This window comes from Rattus rattus, chromosome X (assembly GCF_011064425.1).
Source record: "Rattus rattus isolate New Zealand chromosome X, Rrattus_CSIRO_v1, whole genome shotgun sequence".
Taxonomy (NCBI): domain Eukaryota; kingdom Metazoa; phylum Chordata; class Mammalia; order Rodentia; family Muridae; genus Rattus; species Rattus rattus.
Genome location: NC_046172.1, coordinates 15,114,537 through 15,134,031, shown reverse-complemented (window position 1 = coordinate 15,134,031; position 19,495 = coordinate 15,114,537). Strand labels below are relative to the sequence as shown.

General features: G+C 37.3%; 1 protein-coding gene across 1 annotated transcript in view; it reads right to left on the bottom strand.

Moving 5' to 3' along the window:
- Positions 1–333: 333 nt before the first annotated feature.
- Positions 334–19,495, bottom strand: part of Ccnb3 (cyclin B3) — a 50,971-nt gene continuing 31,809 nt past the window's right edge. Inside the window, exons 8-13 of the mRNA XM_032890387.1 lie at positions 15,435–15,527; positions 11,150–11,287; positions 7,080–7,235; positions 6,237–6,386; positions 650–780; positions 334–415 (exon numbers count right to left, since the gene is read on the bottom strand). Of these exons, the coding sequence (XP_032746278.1) occupies positions 334–415; positions 650–780; positions 6,237–6,386; positions 7,080–7,235; positions 11,150–11,287; positions 15,435–15,527 (750 nt within the window). The remainder of the gene's footprint in view (positions 416–649; positions 781–6,236; positions 6,387–7,079; positions 7,236–11,149; positions 11,288–15,434; positions 15,528–19,495) is intronic.

Below are 19,495 nucleotides of genomic sequence, written 5' to 3'. Positions count from 1 at the left end.
CCTCCTCTGAGGAGAAACTGGGTAAGTCAGATCCTGAAATAGGCTTTACTAGGTTGGAAAATAACCTTCTTGGGCTATGCATGGGGTGCCTCAGCAATAAGAGGGGACATGAGTCATTCTAGTAAACATTGTATTTTATTAATTTTTTAAACAAATATAACAAAACAATTTCTTTTCTTTCATAAAAGTTATTTAAAATTTTTAAGTTTCCACAACTATCAGTTTAGTAAAATAGAGAAAAATATTAATGAAAAGTTAACAAGCATAAGATAAAGGAATATATGCATCCTATGTGTATGTCTGCCCAGCCCTGACAGCTGCTATCAGAGGTCCTCAGCTGAATAATGCACAATCCAAAAGATCCTCTAGATCTTTCATGCTCAAAGGAGGGATTTTGGCGACTTCAAAGTAGGTCCTGCAAAAGGAAGAGTGGTCTGCTTAGAGGAAAATAAGCCAAAGAAAAACAGGCTCCACAGAAGAAATAGCACATTAGAGCCTCTGGCTTCCTATCTGTCTTTAACTGTAGGTAGAAAGGAAGGTGTAAAGTTTCTGAATCCTCTTTTTAAACTGAGATTTGTCTAGGCCCACTGTTTTCAAGGTTTCTTATGAATGAGTATAAAGTCCTCTTTAACTGCAGTTTGGTACTTACTCTTCAGAGTACTTCTCAAACACATTTTTGAGCACAGTACGGGATCGGAAGTTCAGCAAATGGTTTAGCTTCCTGACCAAGATATGGAGTTCAGCCAGCTGGTAGCCAGTGGAATATTCCAGTGAAGGAACCTGGCAAAAAGAAGAATGAACATTAATTTCTATTATTGGAAGTATACCCTTGACTCCAACACTGTTTTTCAAGTCCAAACGTCCCATCTCTGGTTTAGGCAGGGAGATACTCAACACATTTCAAATACTCATACAGTACAGATACTGACTAAAAATTATAGGCTAGCACCTAAAAGAATAATTTTAAGCACAAACTTCAAAGATGATTATGTTCAAGTGTTATCATTTATATGAGTCCTAATTAACTAGCCCTAATTAGTTCATGGATGCTAAAATCCACTAAAGAGCAAAGAATAGGCTTTAGAATTTTATCCCAAACATGTCATATGCATTCCTTTAGTGCCTTCACATCTTTTCAGTTAATACTTTGTCCACATTAAATATCTCCTCTCGTGAGTTTCTATTCATCTTTCAAGACTGAGCTTAAAAATTACCTTTTAGTGTGGGCAGAGAGTGAAATATATGAAAGTAGATGGGAGGGATGCTGAGGATAAAAAGCTTTAAATGAGGATGGTGGTAGGGGTGAAGGAAATTAAGTGTGAGGGAATTAGTTAACTAAAACTAATAATATATGAAAAGCCATATAGAAACCTAGTATGTTGTGAGATAAAGTTAAAATATAATTTAAAAAATACTTTGAACAACAACAACAACAACAGAAAAGTATTAAAAGCTACAAGGAAAACAAAAACAAAAACTGAAGTCGCATATAAAGGAAAATCCATGAGAATTACAGCTGACTTCTCAATGAAATTTGAAAACCAGAAGAACCTGGAATAATGCTTCAAATTCCCAAAAGAACATGATCCTTCATCTTACCATACTCAAAAGAAATATCTGCTATATTTAAAGGAGAAAGACAGACTTTCCAAGACACAAACATCTTTTAAAATATCTCCAACAAAGCAAATGTAAAGAAAACATAGGAAACAATATTTGGGGCTGAAAAGAGCAATGAGCATAGTCAAGAAACTGAGGACAGAAACACAAAGCCATAATGACTAAGATACAAAATACTGCTTGACACACAAACAACAACTCCAAAATCAACAACACAATGACCACAATTAACAAACATTTCAAAAATAACTTTAAATATCAATGGCCTTAATTTTCCAATCAAAAACACTGGCTAGCTGAACAGAAGAAACCAAATCCACCTATTGTCTTCAAGAAACACATCTTTAAAGATAGCCAGCACTTTGAATTAAAGATAGAAGTACTCTACTCAAGTTGGAGCAAGAAGCAAGGAAAGATTATTATTCTAATACCTAACAACACAGACTCCACACTAAAAGTAATCAGAAGAGATAAAAAGGAGCAATTCATTCCAATCAAGGGAACAGTAGACAAAAAAAAAGACATTATTATCCTATATATGCGACAAACCTTGGGGTACACAATTTCATTTAAGAAAAGTTACTGCTGTATTTAAATACAGATTAACTTTATAACCCAATAATAACAATGATAGGTGGCTTCAATATCCCACTTTCTCCAATAGACAAGTCATCTGCATAAGAACTAAACAGAAAATTATTAGAAATAAATGACAGCCTATATCAAATACAGATATATAGAGAATATTCTACCCAAGTACTTAAGAATACCTACATTCTACTCAGCAGCATATGGAAGCTTCTCTAACATTGGTCACATCCTGGGGCACAAAACAGATCTTTCAATATTCAAAAAGATTGAAATCACTCCTTATATCCAATTTGACCACAATGAAATAAAACTTAAAATTGAGAGAGAAAAAAAAAAAGAACCTCTCTAGTAATTATGCAAAGTCAGGGATATTAAGTTACATACACATTGCTTAATGATTAATGAGTCAAAGAAGATATCAAAAAGGAAAACACTTCTTAGAACTAATCATAAAACTTAGTCTATGGCAACAAAAAAATCAGTGCAGAAACCAATGAAAAAGAAAAAGAAAAAAAACAAAAATAATACAAATAAGCATCGAACTTAAAAATGTTTTTGGGGTTTTTGTTTGTTTATTTTTGTATTTTGTTTTAGAAGATAAAACAAGATTGGTAGGCCCTTGGAACAACTAATCAAAGAAAAAAAGACCTGAATCAGAAATGAACAGGAAATACTACAATAGATACCAGAGAATTCAGTGTTATTAAGGAAATACTTTAAAAAAAAAAAAAAACCTGTGCTCTATTAAGCTGAAAAACCTAAAACAAATGGGTGAGTTTCTATATTCAGCCAAACCACTAAAATTAAGCCCAAAAATCAAATATCTGAATAGATCCATAACAAATGAGAAATTAAAATAACAAAAAGCCTCTCAGCACCTCCTCAAAAAGGTCCAGAGGCACATGGACTCACCATGGAATTCTTTCTACCAGACATTCACAGATATACAACTAATATTTCTTAAAATAGTCAAAAAAAAAAACCAGAACCAGAAGGAACACTCCCAAATTACTTCCATGAAAACAATAACACTCAAGTATACAAACAAGGTAACTGCACAATACAAAAAAGCCAATACCCTGATGAACATACTCAAAAATACTCAATAAGATACCCGCAAAAAGAATATAGACATACATCAAAAAATTATACATCTTGACCAAATTTAACTATCCCTGAAATTAAAGGACTGTTCAACATTTGCATGTCAATAAACGCTGAATAAACCTCTTTCAAAATCCTACACAACTTCAGGATGAAAGTCCTAAAGTAGCAGTTCTCAAATGATGGGTTGTGACCCCTTTGTACTGGGTGGGGGTGTGTGTGTGAATGACCCTTTCACAATGGTTACATATCGGATATTTACCTTACTATTCATAACAGTAGCAAAGTTATAGTTATGAAGTAGTAACTAAAACAAATTTATGGCTGTGGTCACCATGCCTGAGGCACTGTATTGAAGGGTCACAGCATTAGGAAGGTTAAGCTCTGTCTTAGAGAATGTCAGGCTAAAGGGAACATACTTCAACACAATAAAAAAGCTATATATGAGAAACCATAGCCACCACCATCCTAAATGAAGAAAATCTTGAAACAATCCCACTGGAGTCCAAAATGAAACACTTGTTTTTAATACTGTATTCAAAATGCTAGCTAAAGCAATAAAACAAAAAATTACAGGAATACAAATGAGGAAATAAAATGTCAAACTATACTTATTTGCAGATGATATGATAGTATATATTAGAGAACTTAAAAATTCTACCAGAAAACTACTAGAAATGTTAAATAAATTCAGCAATATGGTACAATAAAGAATCAACTTTTATAAATCAGCAGTTTTTCTAACACTATCAACAGACATTAGGGAAAAGATTATGAATACTCTCATTGACAATGTTTTACAAAAAAACGAAGTATTTAGAAACAAACCTACTCAAGGAAGTAAAGAACTCTACAGTGAAAACTCTGAAGAATGATACAGATAGACACTAGAACATAGATATTGCACACTCATGGATTGGTAGAATTAATTTTGTGAGAATGACTCATTTTACTAAAGCCATTTACAGACTGAGTGCAATCCAAATCAGAATCCTCAATTTCATTCTTCACAGAAACAGAAAAATAAAAATCCTAAAATTCATATGAAATCACAAAAGGCCCCAGAAAGGCAAAATAATCCCGAAAGAAGAACGGCATTGAAGGAATTACACTGAAGTTATTAAGATATATAACAGAGCAATAGTAATAATATCACAAAAACAGACATGTAGACCAGTAATGATATTGAAGACACAAATGTGAGTACACATAACATCAACCAGTTAATATTTGAAAAAGATGCCAAAAACATAAATTAGAGAAAAAACCTTAACAAATGATTCTGGGAAAACTGACTACCCACATGCAGAAGGACCCATACTTGTCACTTTGCCCAAAAGATAACTTGAAACATATCAAATACCTAAACATGAAACCTAGAACATCAAGAGTTCTAGAAGAAAAGAGAGGTAACGCACTATACAATATAAGTGTGTAGGAAAGGACTTCCTGAATAGGATTCTACTTGCCCCCATATTAAGGCCAGCAACTGACAGCATAACTTCATAAAACTAAAAGGCTTCTGTACAAACAAAGAAATAATCACCTAGAAGAAGAGGAAGCCACAGAATGGAAGATAATCTTTGCCAGATAGACCTCGAACAGATGATTAACATCCAGAATATGTAAAGAAGTCAAAAAACAACTAGCCAAAAACAAATGTCTCATTCAAAAAAAGGGCTTGGGACCAGAAGAGTATTCCCAAAAGAAGAAAAAAAAATGGTGAAAAACACCTCAAAAATGTTCATCATCCCCAGTAATTAGGTAAATGGAAATAAAACAATTTTGAGATTTACTCTTACTCCAGTTATAATGCAAAAGATCGGTAGAAACATGAAACACTTAAAACTGCTAGAAAAAAAAATACATCTGGTGGCAGTTCACCCAATTGTCTATGTGGCATTTTCTCAGTGTTCAAAGGTTTGCTCAGCTCTTTAGAAATGGTTCAAAAACTGCATTGTTACCATATTGTCTCTACTTTGATTATATGTTACACATATATAAGAATTCAAAGTTTTCAAAGTAAATTTTCTCTACAATGTTTTATAAAATTGAAGAAAGGATCAAATATGAATTTTAATTAGAGGTGTCTACAAGTGTTTGGAGGCTTTCTACTTGAAAGGTAGAAGCAATACAGCATGACCTGTTATCCACATGGACAGATCCTTGCATTAGCCTGTTATCTTTGGGTCAGTGTTTCTCAAACTCTAGTCTAACAAGCACCTTAAGAGGACAGCTCTTCTAAGGGTATTGTAAGGCACAGGAATGGATTGGGGTAAAGGATAGTGAGCCCACCATAGCCCCTGACAGTCAGAGTGACTTCACAGTGGTCTGTTTTGCAATTTTGGTATTTGTGAGAGGTTCTGTTTAAAGCAAAGAGTGCTACCTAAGAAATTCTAAGTATCTGAAAGTAATTATTATAATTACTTGCCCATTAGTTGTTCATGTGTTAAGCCATAGGAATGCAGTTCTGTCTGTTACATGAAGTTCCCACAGTCCTAATTTTCACCCTATCTCCGACTCATCATAAGCATTTACTCCAAATTTACTCCAATAGTTTTGGTGTGTGTGTGTGTGTGTGTGTGTGTGTGTGTGTGTGTGTGTGTGTGTGTGTGTGTGTGTACCTGTGTGTCCTGCTCTATCATTGTCCACCTTATCACTTTCAAACAGAGTGTCTCACTGAACCTCAAGTGAGGCTGGCAGCCAGCAAATTCCTAATGATTTTCTTGTTTTGATACCCCCACCTCCTCTAACACACACACACACACACACACACACACACACACACACACACACATGGGGTGGGGGAGAGGGAGAAGGGGTTATAGGAGCACAATCAAGCCTAGTTACATGTAGCTTTTTACATGCGTGCTGGGGATTTGAACTTAGAACTTAGGGACCAAGCCACCCCATCCATTTACACAATCCTTGAGATTCCTCATATAGAGGGCCAAGATGAAGGAGGCTGCAGCTAGCTTTGAAGGCCTCTCGTCGATATAGTCATATTCCTGCAGGGTCATCTCACAGATGAAGCGGGATAAGGTTAGTGTCTTCATGCTAGCATGGATGCACTAAAGGAAACAAGAAGAATGGTTAGCAATCAATTCCTAAAAATAGTAACAGGATGAAGAATGCCTTTCAAGTTATCTCATCCCTAGTCTACATGGCTCTCTGCTTGAACAATGCATTTCTCCTGCTACCATCAGCCGTTTTGCAGACTCCTGCCTACAGAAGTACAGATACTCTAGGAGAAGCTTATGATACTAGCATGGGTCTTTGAGATCTTTACAGCTCCTAAACTACCAAGTATATACCTTTTGACTCATTTTTTGATGGGTCAAAGTCTCCCAACTGTGACTCTGCACATAGTCCTACTCCAGGATATAGTTCATGCTCCAAAACATTCCAATCCTTCTTATGTTTGAAAAAAATTTTAACTTATAGCACACATAAAAACATATAGAAAACAATTGAAGGACACAATGAAAAATTTGATCTTCCCCCATAACCAATATCCAACTAAGGAAAATAAGATTGCCAACATTTCCCAAAATGAATTCATCTTTTCCCGATCAAAGGATATTTTTACCTCACCCCCTATTTTGCTCCTATTCTAAAACCTTATAGCTACACCACAAAAATCTATGATGTGCACCCCCCCCACCAAATATCTGATAACCTTTCACCTAGAAGTCTGTCAAACACTCTGGATATAGAAAAAATAATCCAGAAGTCAAAATAACTAAGCTGTGCTTCCCCGTTACCGAAGCATATCTACGTAGAAAATGATATGCAATGGGAATATTGATGTCAAAGTTGAGAGTTTTCAGGATGTTTCTTTCCAAGGACACCATCTCACTCTTTGGATAAAGATCTTCACAAATGTACAGGAACTCTGTTAGGGAAGGGGGATAGGATTCCTGTGGATGGAAAGAGAGACAATCACCCAAGTAGACATCCTTTTAGTCTCTAATTATGATAAAAGAAAAAGAGGGAAAGAAGTGAGGGATAAGCAGGAGTTGACCACAGTTCTACATACACATAGACTTTCGGGGTAGATCTGAGCCAGTTTTAGTTCATCTGAATGGCTCAACAGAAAAACAAACAAACAAACAAAAAAAAAGGAAAACAGAAAAAAGAGAAGACTTCCCTGACCTAAATTCTACCAACATCAGGCAGCGGGCAGGGCTAAAGGTTATGGTCACTTACAATGCTAACAAACAGCTTAACATGTAATAGCATCTGAAAGGAGGAATGTGCCTTCCTGATGGGTGAGAATCAGAACTCAGAATAAAGAGAGACAGAGCCTGCTATGAGAAAGGAATGGAAGGAAGCCAAAGAAAGATGAGCTACAGGTAGGGAAAGTATACATGGCAGGATGGGGAGGAGCTGGGAGTTCAAGTGTGCTGTGCGTACCACTGTGCCGAGAATGCCTTCCCATCCCCTCCCTGTTCTTTAGAGATTGAACACTGCTTTGAGAAAATCATAAGGATATAAAAAACCCTTGATGTTTTTATTCAACCTAGAGCTCACTGTCCACTCCAGCCTTACTTTTCTCTTTACCTCCTTGCTGTCCTTCTCTCCTCTCTCTTCCTCTCCTTCCATCCCTCCTCCCTTTATGGAGTCATTGGGTTCACATAACCCCATATTACTTGTTCCGTTTCCCACAAGCATCCTAATTCCACAGCTCCCTTAACAAGTCTTTTGGCTCACCTGCATCATGATATCCCCATCCTTGCTCCCTCCTCCCATGTCCCATCTTTACTTTCCTGTTTTCTGCAGTTACTCCAGGATATATTCACAGCTGACGATTTGGAGTTAAAAAGCAGCAAATCAGAGAACACATGGCATTTATCTCTCTTAGCCTTGGATACCTCACTCAATATACTAATTTCTAGTCCCATCCATTTATCTCCAATTTTCACAATTCATTTTTCTTCACAGCTGAATATTATTCTATCGTATAATATATTTAATCATCTATTGAAAGACATTTAGAGTGTTTCCATTTCTTAACTATTCTGAATAGAAGCACATACACATTGCTAAAGACGTTATTTGTGCAGTAGGAATGTCAAGTCTTTAGGATATATGACAAGGAGTCGTAGAGGTGGGTCATTTGGTTCATTTATTTTAGATATTTGAGGAGATTTCAAGCTTAATAACAGAATGGCTGCACCAATTTTCATTCTTTCCTCTCCCCATATCATCTCTAGCATTTATTGTCAGTTGTTTTGAAATGCTCCACCAAAAGCCATAGATTATCTCCCAAACTTCTCAGAACCAGGCAGGAGAAACTTCTTTTCAAGCTGTTAGTCAGGGTAGTCCACAAGACTCCCAAGACAATATAAGCTGCTGTCGTTACCCTTGGGTGGCTCCAGAGATTGAGAGAAAGTATCTATTGCTGAACACATCACACACTTTGGAAATATACAGCTTTGGATGAGAATTTGAGATGGATCTGGCCTTGAAGTCTAGTTTTCACAGTACCAGAAGAAATCAATAGTCTTATCCAGCTATGATACTTGTAACCCACAACAATGACAAACATAGCAAGATATCCCTTATGGTACGATAGCGACATACCTATCTTGGTGGTAACCAGCAGCTGTCTAATTAGACTTAAGGCCTCCCACCTCAACAGGAAGAAAACAACGCCTGGTCCTGGAAACTTATCCAAGATCCCAGGGCTCGAGGTGCTTCACTAAACCTAATTCCCAACTGCATTCTAAAACTTAGTCCTATACCTATAGATAAGTGTAATCCCCACCTTTCATGAAGAAGTTTTATTGTGAAGGAGGTGGAGAGCATCAGAGAAACATAAATGGTCAAGATGCAGAAAGCAAATGATCACAGGGTAGCTACACCCAGTTGGTATAAGTACAAGACAACACCCGCACCTAAGGCTTAGGAAACACTGCAGGAAAGTGGATATAAACATTCTGAAATACACAGCACTAGGGAAGCTGCTGTGAGCTGCATCTACAAATGACAGGAAAGATACATCCACGAAATATCACCAGTATGGCTGTCTAAACAAAACCTGAACAATGGCAACACCAACCAATACACTAATGTGGAAGCAGAAAATGTTTCAAGCCCTACTTCTATACAAGGAATTACAGGCAACCTATTAACTGCTAAGAGAGGGAGAATCAGTCTTCTCAGAGATAGTACCCTGACTTGGTTAATAACTATACCAAGTGATCAGCCCTGAAATCATATACATACAAGCAATATTAAATGAACTCAGAAGATTGTATATTTATATGTATATGTATATAACAATAATAATTAAAGAAAAGATGACATAAATTTGAAAGGAAGTATGGGATGTTGGGGGGCAGAAGGAAAGGAAATGGATAAAGAATGTAATTACATTTGAATTAACTTTTTATAATTTAAAAATCTCTTTCAGAGACTAGAAAAATAGCTCATCACTTAAAAGTACCTACTGGTATTGCAGAGGACCTAACTTTGGTTCCTAGCATCCGTATCAACTGGTTCACAGCTGCCTATAAATTCAGCTCCAGAGACACACAACACCATTGACTCCATGTATAGCTGAACTCAGACACCCACACAGACATATACACATTATTAGGAAATAAAAACAAATCATTTTTAAAAAGTCTTCTAGCATTTCTAAATCCCATAAGGGGAATATATCCTTCCTCCACAGGTCTTAGATTTTCTTCTGACCACAAGAAGAAGAGTACTCCTGGTTCCAAAGCTCAGTAAATGCAGCCCATTGTCCTCTTTGCCTTTCTTCTTACTCTACCTATGCCCAGCCTTGAAAGTAAGATGTATGACAGTATCTCTAATGATAAGTACAAAGAGGCAAATGGCATAGAGAGGAAGAAACAGAGAAGGTAGAAAAGTGTAGGTAACAGGGGGAAGGGAGAAAACACACACAGGTGGAGGGGGAGAAGATGGAGGAGGAGGGATAGAGAGACAGAGACAGACAGACAGAGAGAGAGGCAGACAGACAGATAGACAGGCAGAGACAGATGGAGGGAGGGAAAGGGAGAGGGAGAAGGAAAGATATGGGAACCAGCAGACACACCAAAAGAAAAAAAAATAGCTCCAAAATTTTTGAACCTGTTAATAGAAACTTCTACTTTCAAAAAGAAAAAAAAAACCTAGTAAAGTTGCTATCTTTTCTTAAACCCTAGTTTGATACTACTAACATAATTGAAGAAAACTTAAAAGAGTTGAACAAGATCATTAAGTACCTAAATAAAGGAAAGAATGAGAGGGGTTAGCTAGATGTATTACCGTCATGAAGAAAAGACCTGTTGTCTTTATACTGTCTATCTTTATACTATTACTTCAAAAATAACTATTTCCCCTAAACCATTTTAGTCTCACTATAATCTATACCAAACCATTTTCTATTGTCTCCACTATCCCTTTGTTTTATTATATGGGCAGATTAATATTCCCCTAGACAAGGATGCATAGTGGTGGAACTAGAAAAGCCTGGGGAGAGGGCAGGAAATCATGAATAAGTAGGAAGTTTTTAACAGAACATCCTATCAAATTAGACAGCTTTGCCCATAATGGATCTGCAAAGACTAAATAAGTGAACCTTGCTGATGCCAGGACAAATATGCCACCAGTGCCAACCAACAACTTTCCAGATTTGAAGAAATAAGTTGTTGATAAGAAAATGTGTGTGGGTATATGTGTGTAGTATATACACACATATAGATAAATTTATAGATATGCATAAACACAAGTTTTTTCATATACAAATACATTTCCATATTCACTCTCTGTTTAGGATGGATATTTGATAAGTTCTGCCCAGACCTTGAGAATTCAGACTCACCTCAAACTTGGCTGCAATCATATAGGCAGTGGAACCAAGGAGTTGTAGATGGTTCTTCTCGCATTGTGCCTTCATTAGGTAGCGATCCATTAGCTTCACTGCCAAATATAGGGTCTCATGGCTCATCCGAAAGTTTGCCTGAAGGAACAAATGAGATAGGAATCTATATATTGTCCAAATAAATAGCCAGCTCCAAGGAAATCTAGAAACCTTGCCTGTCTGAAGCATCAAGGACAGCCCTAGACAGTTTGTACTCTGCTAGGAATAAAGAAAATGTTTCAGAAAGGTACCACCATATATACCATAGTCTAACCCCTTTAAGAACCCTACAATTATCTGTAATTATCATTTGGACATAATATCAACCTTAAAAGCTAGACAGAAAATTTATGCCTTGTTTGTGATTGCCTTAAGTTCATATATCCTTTTTCTCCTTAATCTCTAATACTCAGATTCCTGTTGTCCTTGTTTATTAGTAATGTGTAATCTCCACAGATATACTGTTTCTTTAGTTCCAAAACACAGAGATGGGACTAAAAGTCAAGTTCATAACAGGTCCATCTTTCCCTCTAGAAGTTCTAGTAAATATATTATCTTTCTTTTTATTTACTTTATAGAGTCAACTCACTGTTTTTTTAGTCTGTTGCCCCTTTCATCTTCCAAACCTAAGAATGACCACACAAATCTTTCTCATATTACATTACCTGGTCTCCCTGGTCCACACTTAAGGATACCTGTAAATACATTAGGTTCACTCTAATAGTCTGAGATCATCGGTGGATCACAAACTTAGCTGATTATCAACATTAATATTTTACACGTACTGGAGATTCTTTTTTTAAGATTTATTTTATTTAATTTATATTAGTACACTGTAGCTGGCAAACACACCAGAACAGGGCATCAGACTGCATTACAGATGGTTGTGAGCCACCATGTGGGTGGTAGGACTTGAACTCGGCACTTCTGGAAGAGCAGTCAGTGCTCTTAACCACTGAACCATCTCTCTAGACTGGGACTGGAGATTCTTACACAAACATTTACTTTTGCTTTCCTCAGTATCCAAATGAATATCTTAAGATAAAAATGGGAAGGCAAAAAGTGAAGCTACAATCTTGAGTTGCAAATTGAAACCTGCTAATCACTAAGATAGATAGATAGATAGATAGATAGATAGATAGATAGATAGATAGATAGGGATGGATGGATGGATGGATGGATGGATAATGGTAGGGATGGAAAGAGTATCTAAGGATATTATCTCTGTGAATACAGCCAACATGAACATAGCCAATATATTGCTTCCCTCTAGCATACCTAACCAACTATTCATTCCTGCATGCTGGTATTAAATGGTAACATGTAAATATGTGGTAATATATGAATGATAATCCGATGTGTTTTCATGTCCATGTGTGAGTGTGCATTTTGTGTACACATGTAGAGGTCAGAGGCCAACCTCAGGTGTTGTCCTCAGGTGCCGTGAACCTTAGTTTTTGAGACAGTCCTTGCTACACCAGGCACCCACTGAACTCCAGTGCTAGGATTACTGGCACATATGATTATGCTCATCTTTTTTATGTGTAGGCTGGGGATACATTCAGGTCCTCATGCTTGGCTGGCAGAGAGCCTGCTATCTCAGTAAATGGGGATAGGAAAAGATGGAAACAAGCTCTTTCCTGTTACATTTTTGCTGGCTACAACTTACAGTCTCTTGAATCCTGGTGCTAAGCCATTTGTAGACAATTTGCTTCTGAGAGAGTGTAACAGGTAGCAGAGCTGTGTGCTTTCTTGAGGCTACTGAAAGTCAGTCCTTGATGTAAGTATTTTTAAAAAAAGAAATCAAAAGCAAAAGAAAAGAAAGGTAGACTAGTATATAGGAAAAACAATAAAAATTTCTTAGAACCAAAGAACAAACATTAATTAAAAAGGCCTTACAGTATAACAAGATAATTATAGAAATCAGAGCCAATACTTAGGGTATTTTTATTTCAAAAGTAATATAATATAATTAACAAGACTAATATATACCCAAAAGCTTAGATTTTTAAAACTGAAAGTCAAAAAAAAAAGAATGAATTGAAACATGCAAACTATTTAATTTTATGTTAGGAGAAGTTAATTAGTTCAGTTCTATCAAAAGGGCTAGGGCTAGTTAACCAAAAGAAGATTTGTAGAGTTAAGAGAATCACAGAGCCATAAAGAAGGAGCACAATAGATCCATACTTATAGGAAAAGATTACTTGGATTATTTTTCACAAATGTTTTGAGATGAGGCCTCATGTAGTCCAAACTGACTTCAAACTTGCTGTGAGGCTGAGGATGGCGTTGACCTCTTGAGCACCTACCTCTACTCCCCAAGTGTGGGGGTTACAGGCTTGTACCACTACATTCATGTGGGGGTTGCTTGATTGTTTTGCTTGTTGTGTTGTGTTCTGTTTTTTTAAGAAACCAGGCATCCATATTCACAGACCTTTAATCTCAGTATTCAGAAAGCTGAGGCAGAAGGATCAGGAGGTTAAGGTTGCATCTGTTTTACTGACACAAACAAGAGACAGCAGAACCTTAACAAAGTTTACAGGAAAATATCTGAAAGCATACACTTTCATATACAACTAATGTATAGTTGCTTACCCTTAGGAAATAAGAAGCAGTGAAGCAAAAGTGATTTGCCTTAATCTAGCCTCAGTAGCTGAACAAGTTTTGCCAAAGTAGATTCCCTGTATAGTGAACTACAACCTCTATAAGTTGGAACCTCACCTTATAACCAAACAACTGAGTACCAGTCAATCAAAGAAGCTGACTTTACAGCCAAGTAGAAGCTGAAATCTCCCAAATCATGAACATATAAACCCAATATTAGTAGCAGCCATCGGGATTATATTATATTCACTTGTTTTCATGGATTATTTTTCTATCTAAATGATAAATTCCAAGAGATCAGGAACTACCGTGTCTTTAGTTCTATAGATTCAGTGTGTTGGTAATATGTTTGGTTTGTGCTGAAAAAAGAACAGCAAAGACCCCATTGAGAGGTTAAGGACGGCCTCTGGTTGAGGGATAGGGCTACCCACCCTTCACAAATTTTAACCCACAATTGCTCCTATCTAAAAGGAAATGCAGGGACAAAAAGTTGAGCACAGACTGAAGAAAAGTCCAACCAGAGATTGCTCCACCTGGAGATCCAGCCCTTATACATACAGCCACCAAACACCATCACTATTGCTGATGCCAAGAAGTGCTTGCTGACAGGAGTGTAATATAGATGTCTCCTGAGAGGCTCTGCCAGAGCATGACAAATACAGAGGAGAATGCTCACAGCCAACCATTGAACTGAGAATGGGGTCCCTGTTGTAGGATTTAGAGAAGGGATTAAAGGAGCTGAAGGGGTTTGCAACCCCATAAGAACAACAATACTAACCAACCAGTGCTCCTAGGGACTAAGCCACTACCCATGAGTACACATGGACTGACCCATGGCTCCATCTGCATATGTAGCAGAGGATGGCCTTGTTGGGCACCAAAGGGAGAAGTCCTTGGTCCTGCCAAGGCTGGACTCCGCCCCCCCCAAGTGTAGGGGAATGTCAGGAAGGGGTGGGTGGATGGGTGGGGGAACACCCTCATAGAAGAAGGGGAGGGGGATGGCTTAAGGACAGGAAACCAGGAAAGGAGATAACATTTGAAATGTAAATAAAATATCCAATTTAAAAAACAGCTTCTCCAGGCTCTAGGCAGAATTTTTGTGCACTGTATAAAGTTTACCCTTGGATTAGTCAAACGCTGATCTCCCTGCCCTCACATCTTGTTTCAATCAGGACATGGCTTTGCTTTGTTTATTTTTAAAAGCCCCTTTCTCAAGTTTATATAAACACTGCTCCACATTCATTCTCTGCTTTGCCAATAAAAATGAAGGAGCCAGTACAGAGCTTTAGAGAGAGAATAAGGTGGGACTTCCAATGCTAGGAGGAACAGAGAAAGGAAACAGGAAGGGAAGGAGGGAGCCACAGGAGGGAGCCACGGGGAAAGGTCGAAAAATTATCAGGAGAAGAAAGCTGGACCAAGGAAGGAGGAAAAAACTCAAGTTGGGAATATTGTCTGGGAGGAAGTCTGACTAGCTTGGAGTAATAATTGTTTAGTATTTGGCTCAAGGCAATTTTAATAAATCTTAGTCTCCCTGTGTAGTTATTGGGGGAGATAGTTAAGGAATAACTGCTGCTGTACTAATTTTATGTATCAATCTTAATATAATAATAATTTTACATAAGGCGACAGTTGCTAGACCTACCTGTACCTCCACCATCCAGTCCACAAGAATGGCTCTCATATCACTGGTGAGTTCTATCTGCTCATCCATGTATTTTGTAACTATGAACTTTTCCTATGATATTGAAAAACATGTTAGTGAACTATTCTGGTACTTCAAAATTTTAACAATTAACTTCTTCTTTATGGTTAGTTATAACTTGTTCTTTTCAACTGGTATCAGATATGAGCATATCAGAGTATCCTTTTCTGAACAAGTTCCAGCTATCTTTGGGAAATGGACATATAAGATAGTTAAGTGTCAGAAAAGATATTGGAGAAGTCACCTATGGCTGTCAATGACTACTAGAAAAGTTGAAATACTCTACAATTCAGTATAAAACACAATACCAATACAGACCAATGATTTTTGACTTTGACCTGTGTATATAGTACTCAAATATATTTTAAAGCTTCATATTTTGATTTAGAGAACTAAGCTTAGTTTCTATATTTATATTAAGATTTTCAGTGAGACCCACCAAAGCCAGTCTACCCCACCTGCCTGACCCCTTAGCCACCCCTACTGATCACTCTGTGGACAATGTGGCACCCTGTGAGCTCAAACTCAGGCATGGGTCCCAGAGATAATCTACAGTCCACCCCACCCACTGTGCTACCTCAAAAATCTCATGGCTCCAGTGAGTACAACCCCAGGTACAAACCTATATCTCAGCCTCAGCTTCAATCCCACCCACCCCCATCTGAGGATGGTGTAGTATTCTATGCACTACTCCAGGGAGCACCTTCCACTCCTACTGAGATCCCACATTTACTATCTAAGGATTGCCTGTAGAATTGGGTGAGTGGGTCCTTACAGACTTCTGAAGATCAGCTATAAGAATCTTCTAGCTATAGATGGTTTGCTTCTGGGCTCAGAAGTTGCATCTATTCCTAGCTGAAACAGGACTAATTATGACACTCCATTTGAACATCAACCCAGCTGCTTTAACACCAAGCTCTAGTACTGTTAATTTGGACGACAACTTGATAAGTTGGGGTAGCAGCAAATAAAGATCCAATACCCACTCAACAAAGGTGAGAGATCTCTATACCAAGAAAAACCACTAACATTTTAACTCCAGATGGTTATGTCACATCACATCATATCCCATATCATCACATCACGTTACACATACACACACACACACACACACACACACACACACACACACACACACACACATTTTTAAAAGCATGACCTTTAAACTTTAACCATATTTGCTAGCTTTCCTTGTTTTGGAAGATGCTGTGCATGTTACCAGGGAAGAAAAATTAATGAGTCTTACTCAGCTGTGAGCCCTGCAAGCTATAATAACAACTACTCTGACAAGATATTTCCCCTAGTACAATAATGGAGTGAATGTCACAGAAGTAACCAACATGTTCTAATTGGATTCAAGGCCTGCTCCACAAAGTGGAAGACATACCTAGCACAATTACTGGAGCCCAACACCAGAGGCTAGACAGACCTAAGGGAAAACCTAACTGCTAGTCCACTGAAAGAACATAGTATTAAACCACCTTCTAATGATTTAATGCTACATTCATAGATTATGTTCAGCTTTCAACCCTCACGAGAGAAGCGTCTTCTTTAGTAGAAGGCAATTAACTAAGACCCACAACTAGTCACTATGTTGAAAAAGAGACTCAATGTAATGATCAGAGCCAAACAGCTCAGAGATGCTTGTAGAAGAAGGAGTAGAAAGAGATGATGGTTGGTTAAATTGAAACAGTGTTTTCCTGGCATAACCCATTTGAACACAGTGGTTTTGATGAATGTACAAGACTCACACAATCGCTGCCCAGATAAAACCCCAGCATGGAGGACAAAAGTGGGCATGAAATCCCAACCCTGGCTGAGAAAGGTGAAGTTCATTTTCTTTAAGAATGTTATTCTTGGCATATCAACCATGTTCTAGGGGTGGCCCTATACCCAAAAAATAATAATATGCCAACATATATTGCACTTGATGGGCTTACAAAAAGAAGACACAAAGTTGGATGCTTATGTAGGTAGGGCTGGATCTAGGAGGAGCTGGGAATTAGTGTGAATATGATCAAAATACATTGCTTGAAACTCTCAAATAATAAAATAACTTAAATATTTTTAAAAAAGATTTTAGAGAAAGAGAAAGAAAACATGGAGTTAGATGGTCATGGAGAAGGGGGATTCTGGGAGTAGATGAAGGAAGAAAAATAACAATCAGAATATATTGTATGGCATATGGCTCATATGGAAAGGTAACATATGATGCCAATAACATATGACAGACAGTAATCGCATATTGAAAGGGCTATGGTCCCAAAGTACCCTCCACAAGAATTCCTTTGATGATTGAATTTTCTCCTACAAAACCTACCTTTAAAAGGTTATTCTACATCCTGGTATCACCTCAAGTGAAGGACCAAGCCTCTGTAGCACATTCTAGATCCAAATGATAGCATAAAAAATCATGGAAAATCTTAAACTTGTCATCAATTTTGTAGAAACGTGGGTATCCTGGATACCTAGTTTATGTTTGAAATATGAAGCTGGTGCATTATTATGTAACTGAGCCTTTATCTAAGGGATTTGATGTGAACTTGGGTGCTCAGTATCAGAATTGAATCAAACTACTCAACAGATACAGGAAGATAGACACAATCACATGCATCCTATCAGATCACCACAGACTAAGGCTGTTCTTCAGTAACAACAAAAATGACAGAACACCCACATATACAAGGAAGTTGAACAAAATTCTACTCATGAAGGAAGAGAAAAAGAAAGAAATTAAAGACTTTTAGAATTAATGAAAATGACAGTATAGCATACCCAAACTTACGGGACACAATGAAAGCAGTGCTAAGAGGAAAACCCATAGCTCTGAGTGCCTGCATAAAGAAACAGGAGAGAGCATACTTCAGAAGCATGACAGCACACCTAAAACTCTAGAACAAAAAGAAATAAATAAACCCAAGAGGAGTAGAAGTCAGGAAATACTCAAACTAGGCTGAAATCAACCAAATAAAAACAAAAAGGACTATACAAAGAATCAATACAACCAGGAGCTGGTTCTTTGAGAAAATCAACAAGATAGATAAACCCTTAGCCAGACTAACCAGAGGACACAGAGAGTGTATCCAAATTAACAAAATCAGAAATGAAAAGAGAGATGTAACAACAGAATTTGAGGAAATTAAAAAACTCATCAGATCCTACAACAAAAGCCTATGTTCAACAAAACTGGAAAATCTGGAGGAAATGGACAATTTCTAGATAGATACCAGGTACCAAAGTTAAATCAGGAACAGATAAACCATCTAAACAGTCCCATAACTCCTAAAGAAATAGAAGCAGTCATTAAAAGTCTCCTAAACAAAAAGAGCCCAGGACCAGACGGGTTTAGTGCAAAATTCTATCAGAACTTCATAGAAGACGACATACCACTACTTTCCAAATTATTCCACAAAATAGAAACAGAAGGAACACTACCCAATTCCTTCTATGAAGCCACACAAAGACCCAAGAAATAAAGAGAACTTCAGACCAATTTCCTTATGAATATCGGCACAAAACTACTCAATAAAATCCTTACAAATCGAATCCAAGAATGCATCAAAATGAACATACTTCATGATCAAGTAGGCTTCATCCTAGAGATGCAGGGATAGCTCAACATATGGAAATCCATCAACGTAATCTACTATATAAACAAACTCAAATAAAAAAAACCACATGATCATTTCATTCGATGCTGAGAAAGTATTTGACAAAATTCAACACCCCTTCATGTTAAGTCTTGGAAAGATCAAGAATTCAAGGCCAATATTTAAACATAGTAAAAGCAATATAGAGCAAACTAGTACATCAAACTAAATGGAGACAAACTTGAAGCAATCCCACTAAAATCAGGAAGTACACAAGGCTGCCCACTCTCTCCCTACTTACTCAATATAGTACTGGAAGTCCTAGCCAGAGCAATCAAACAACATAAGGAGATCAAAGTGGTACAAATTGGAAAGCAAGAAGTCAAAATATCACTATTTGCAGATGATATG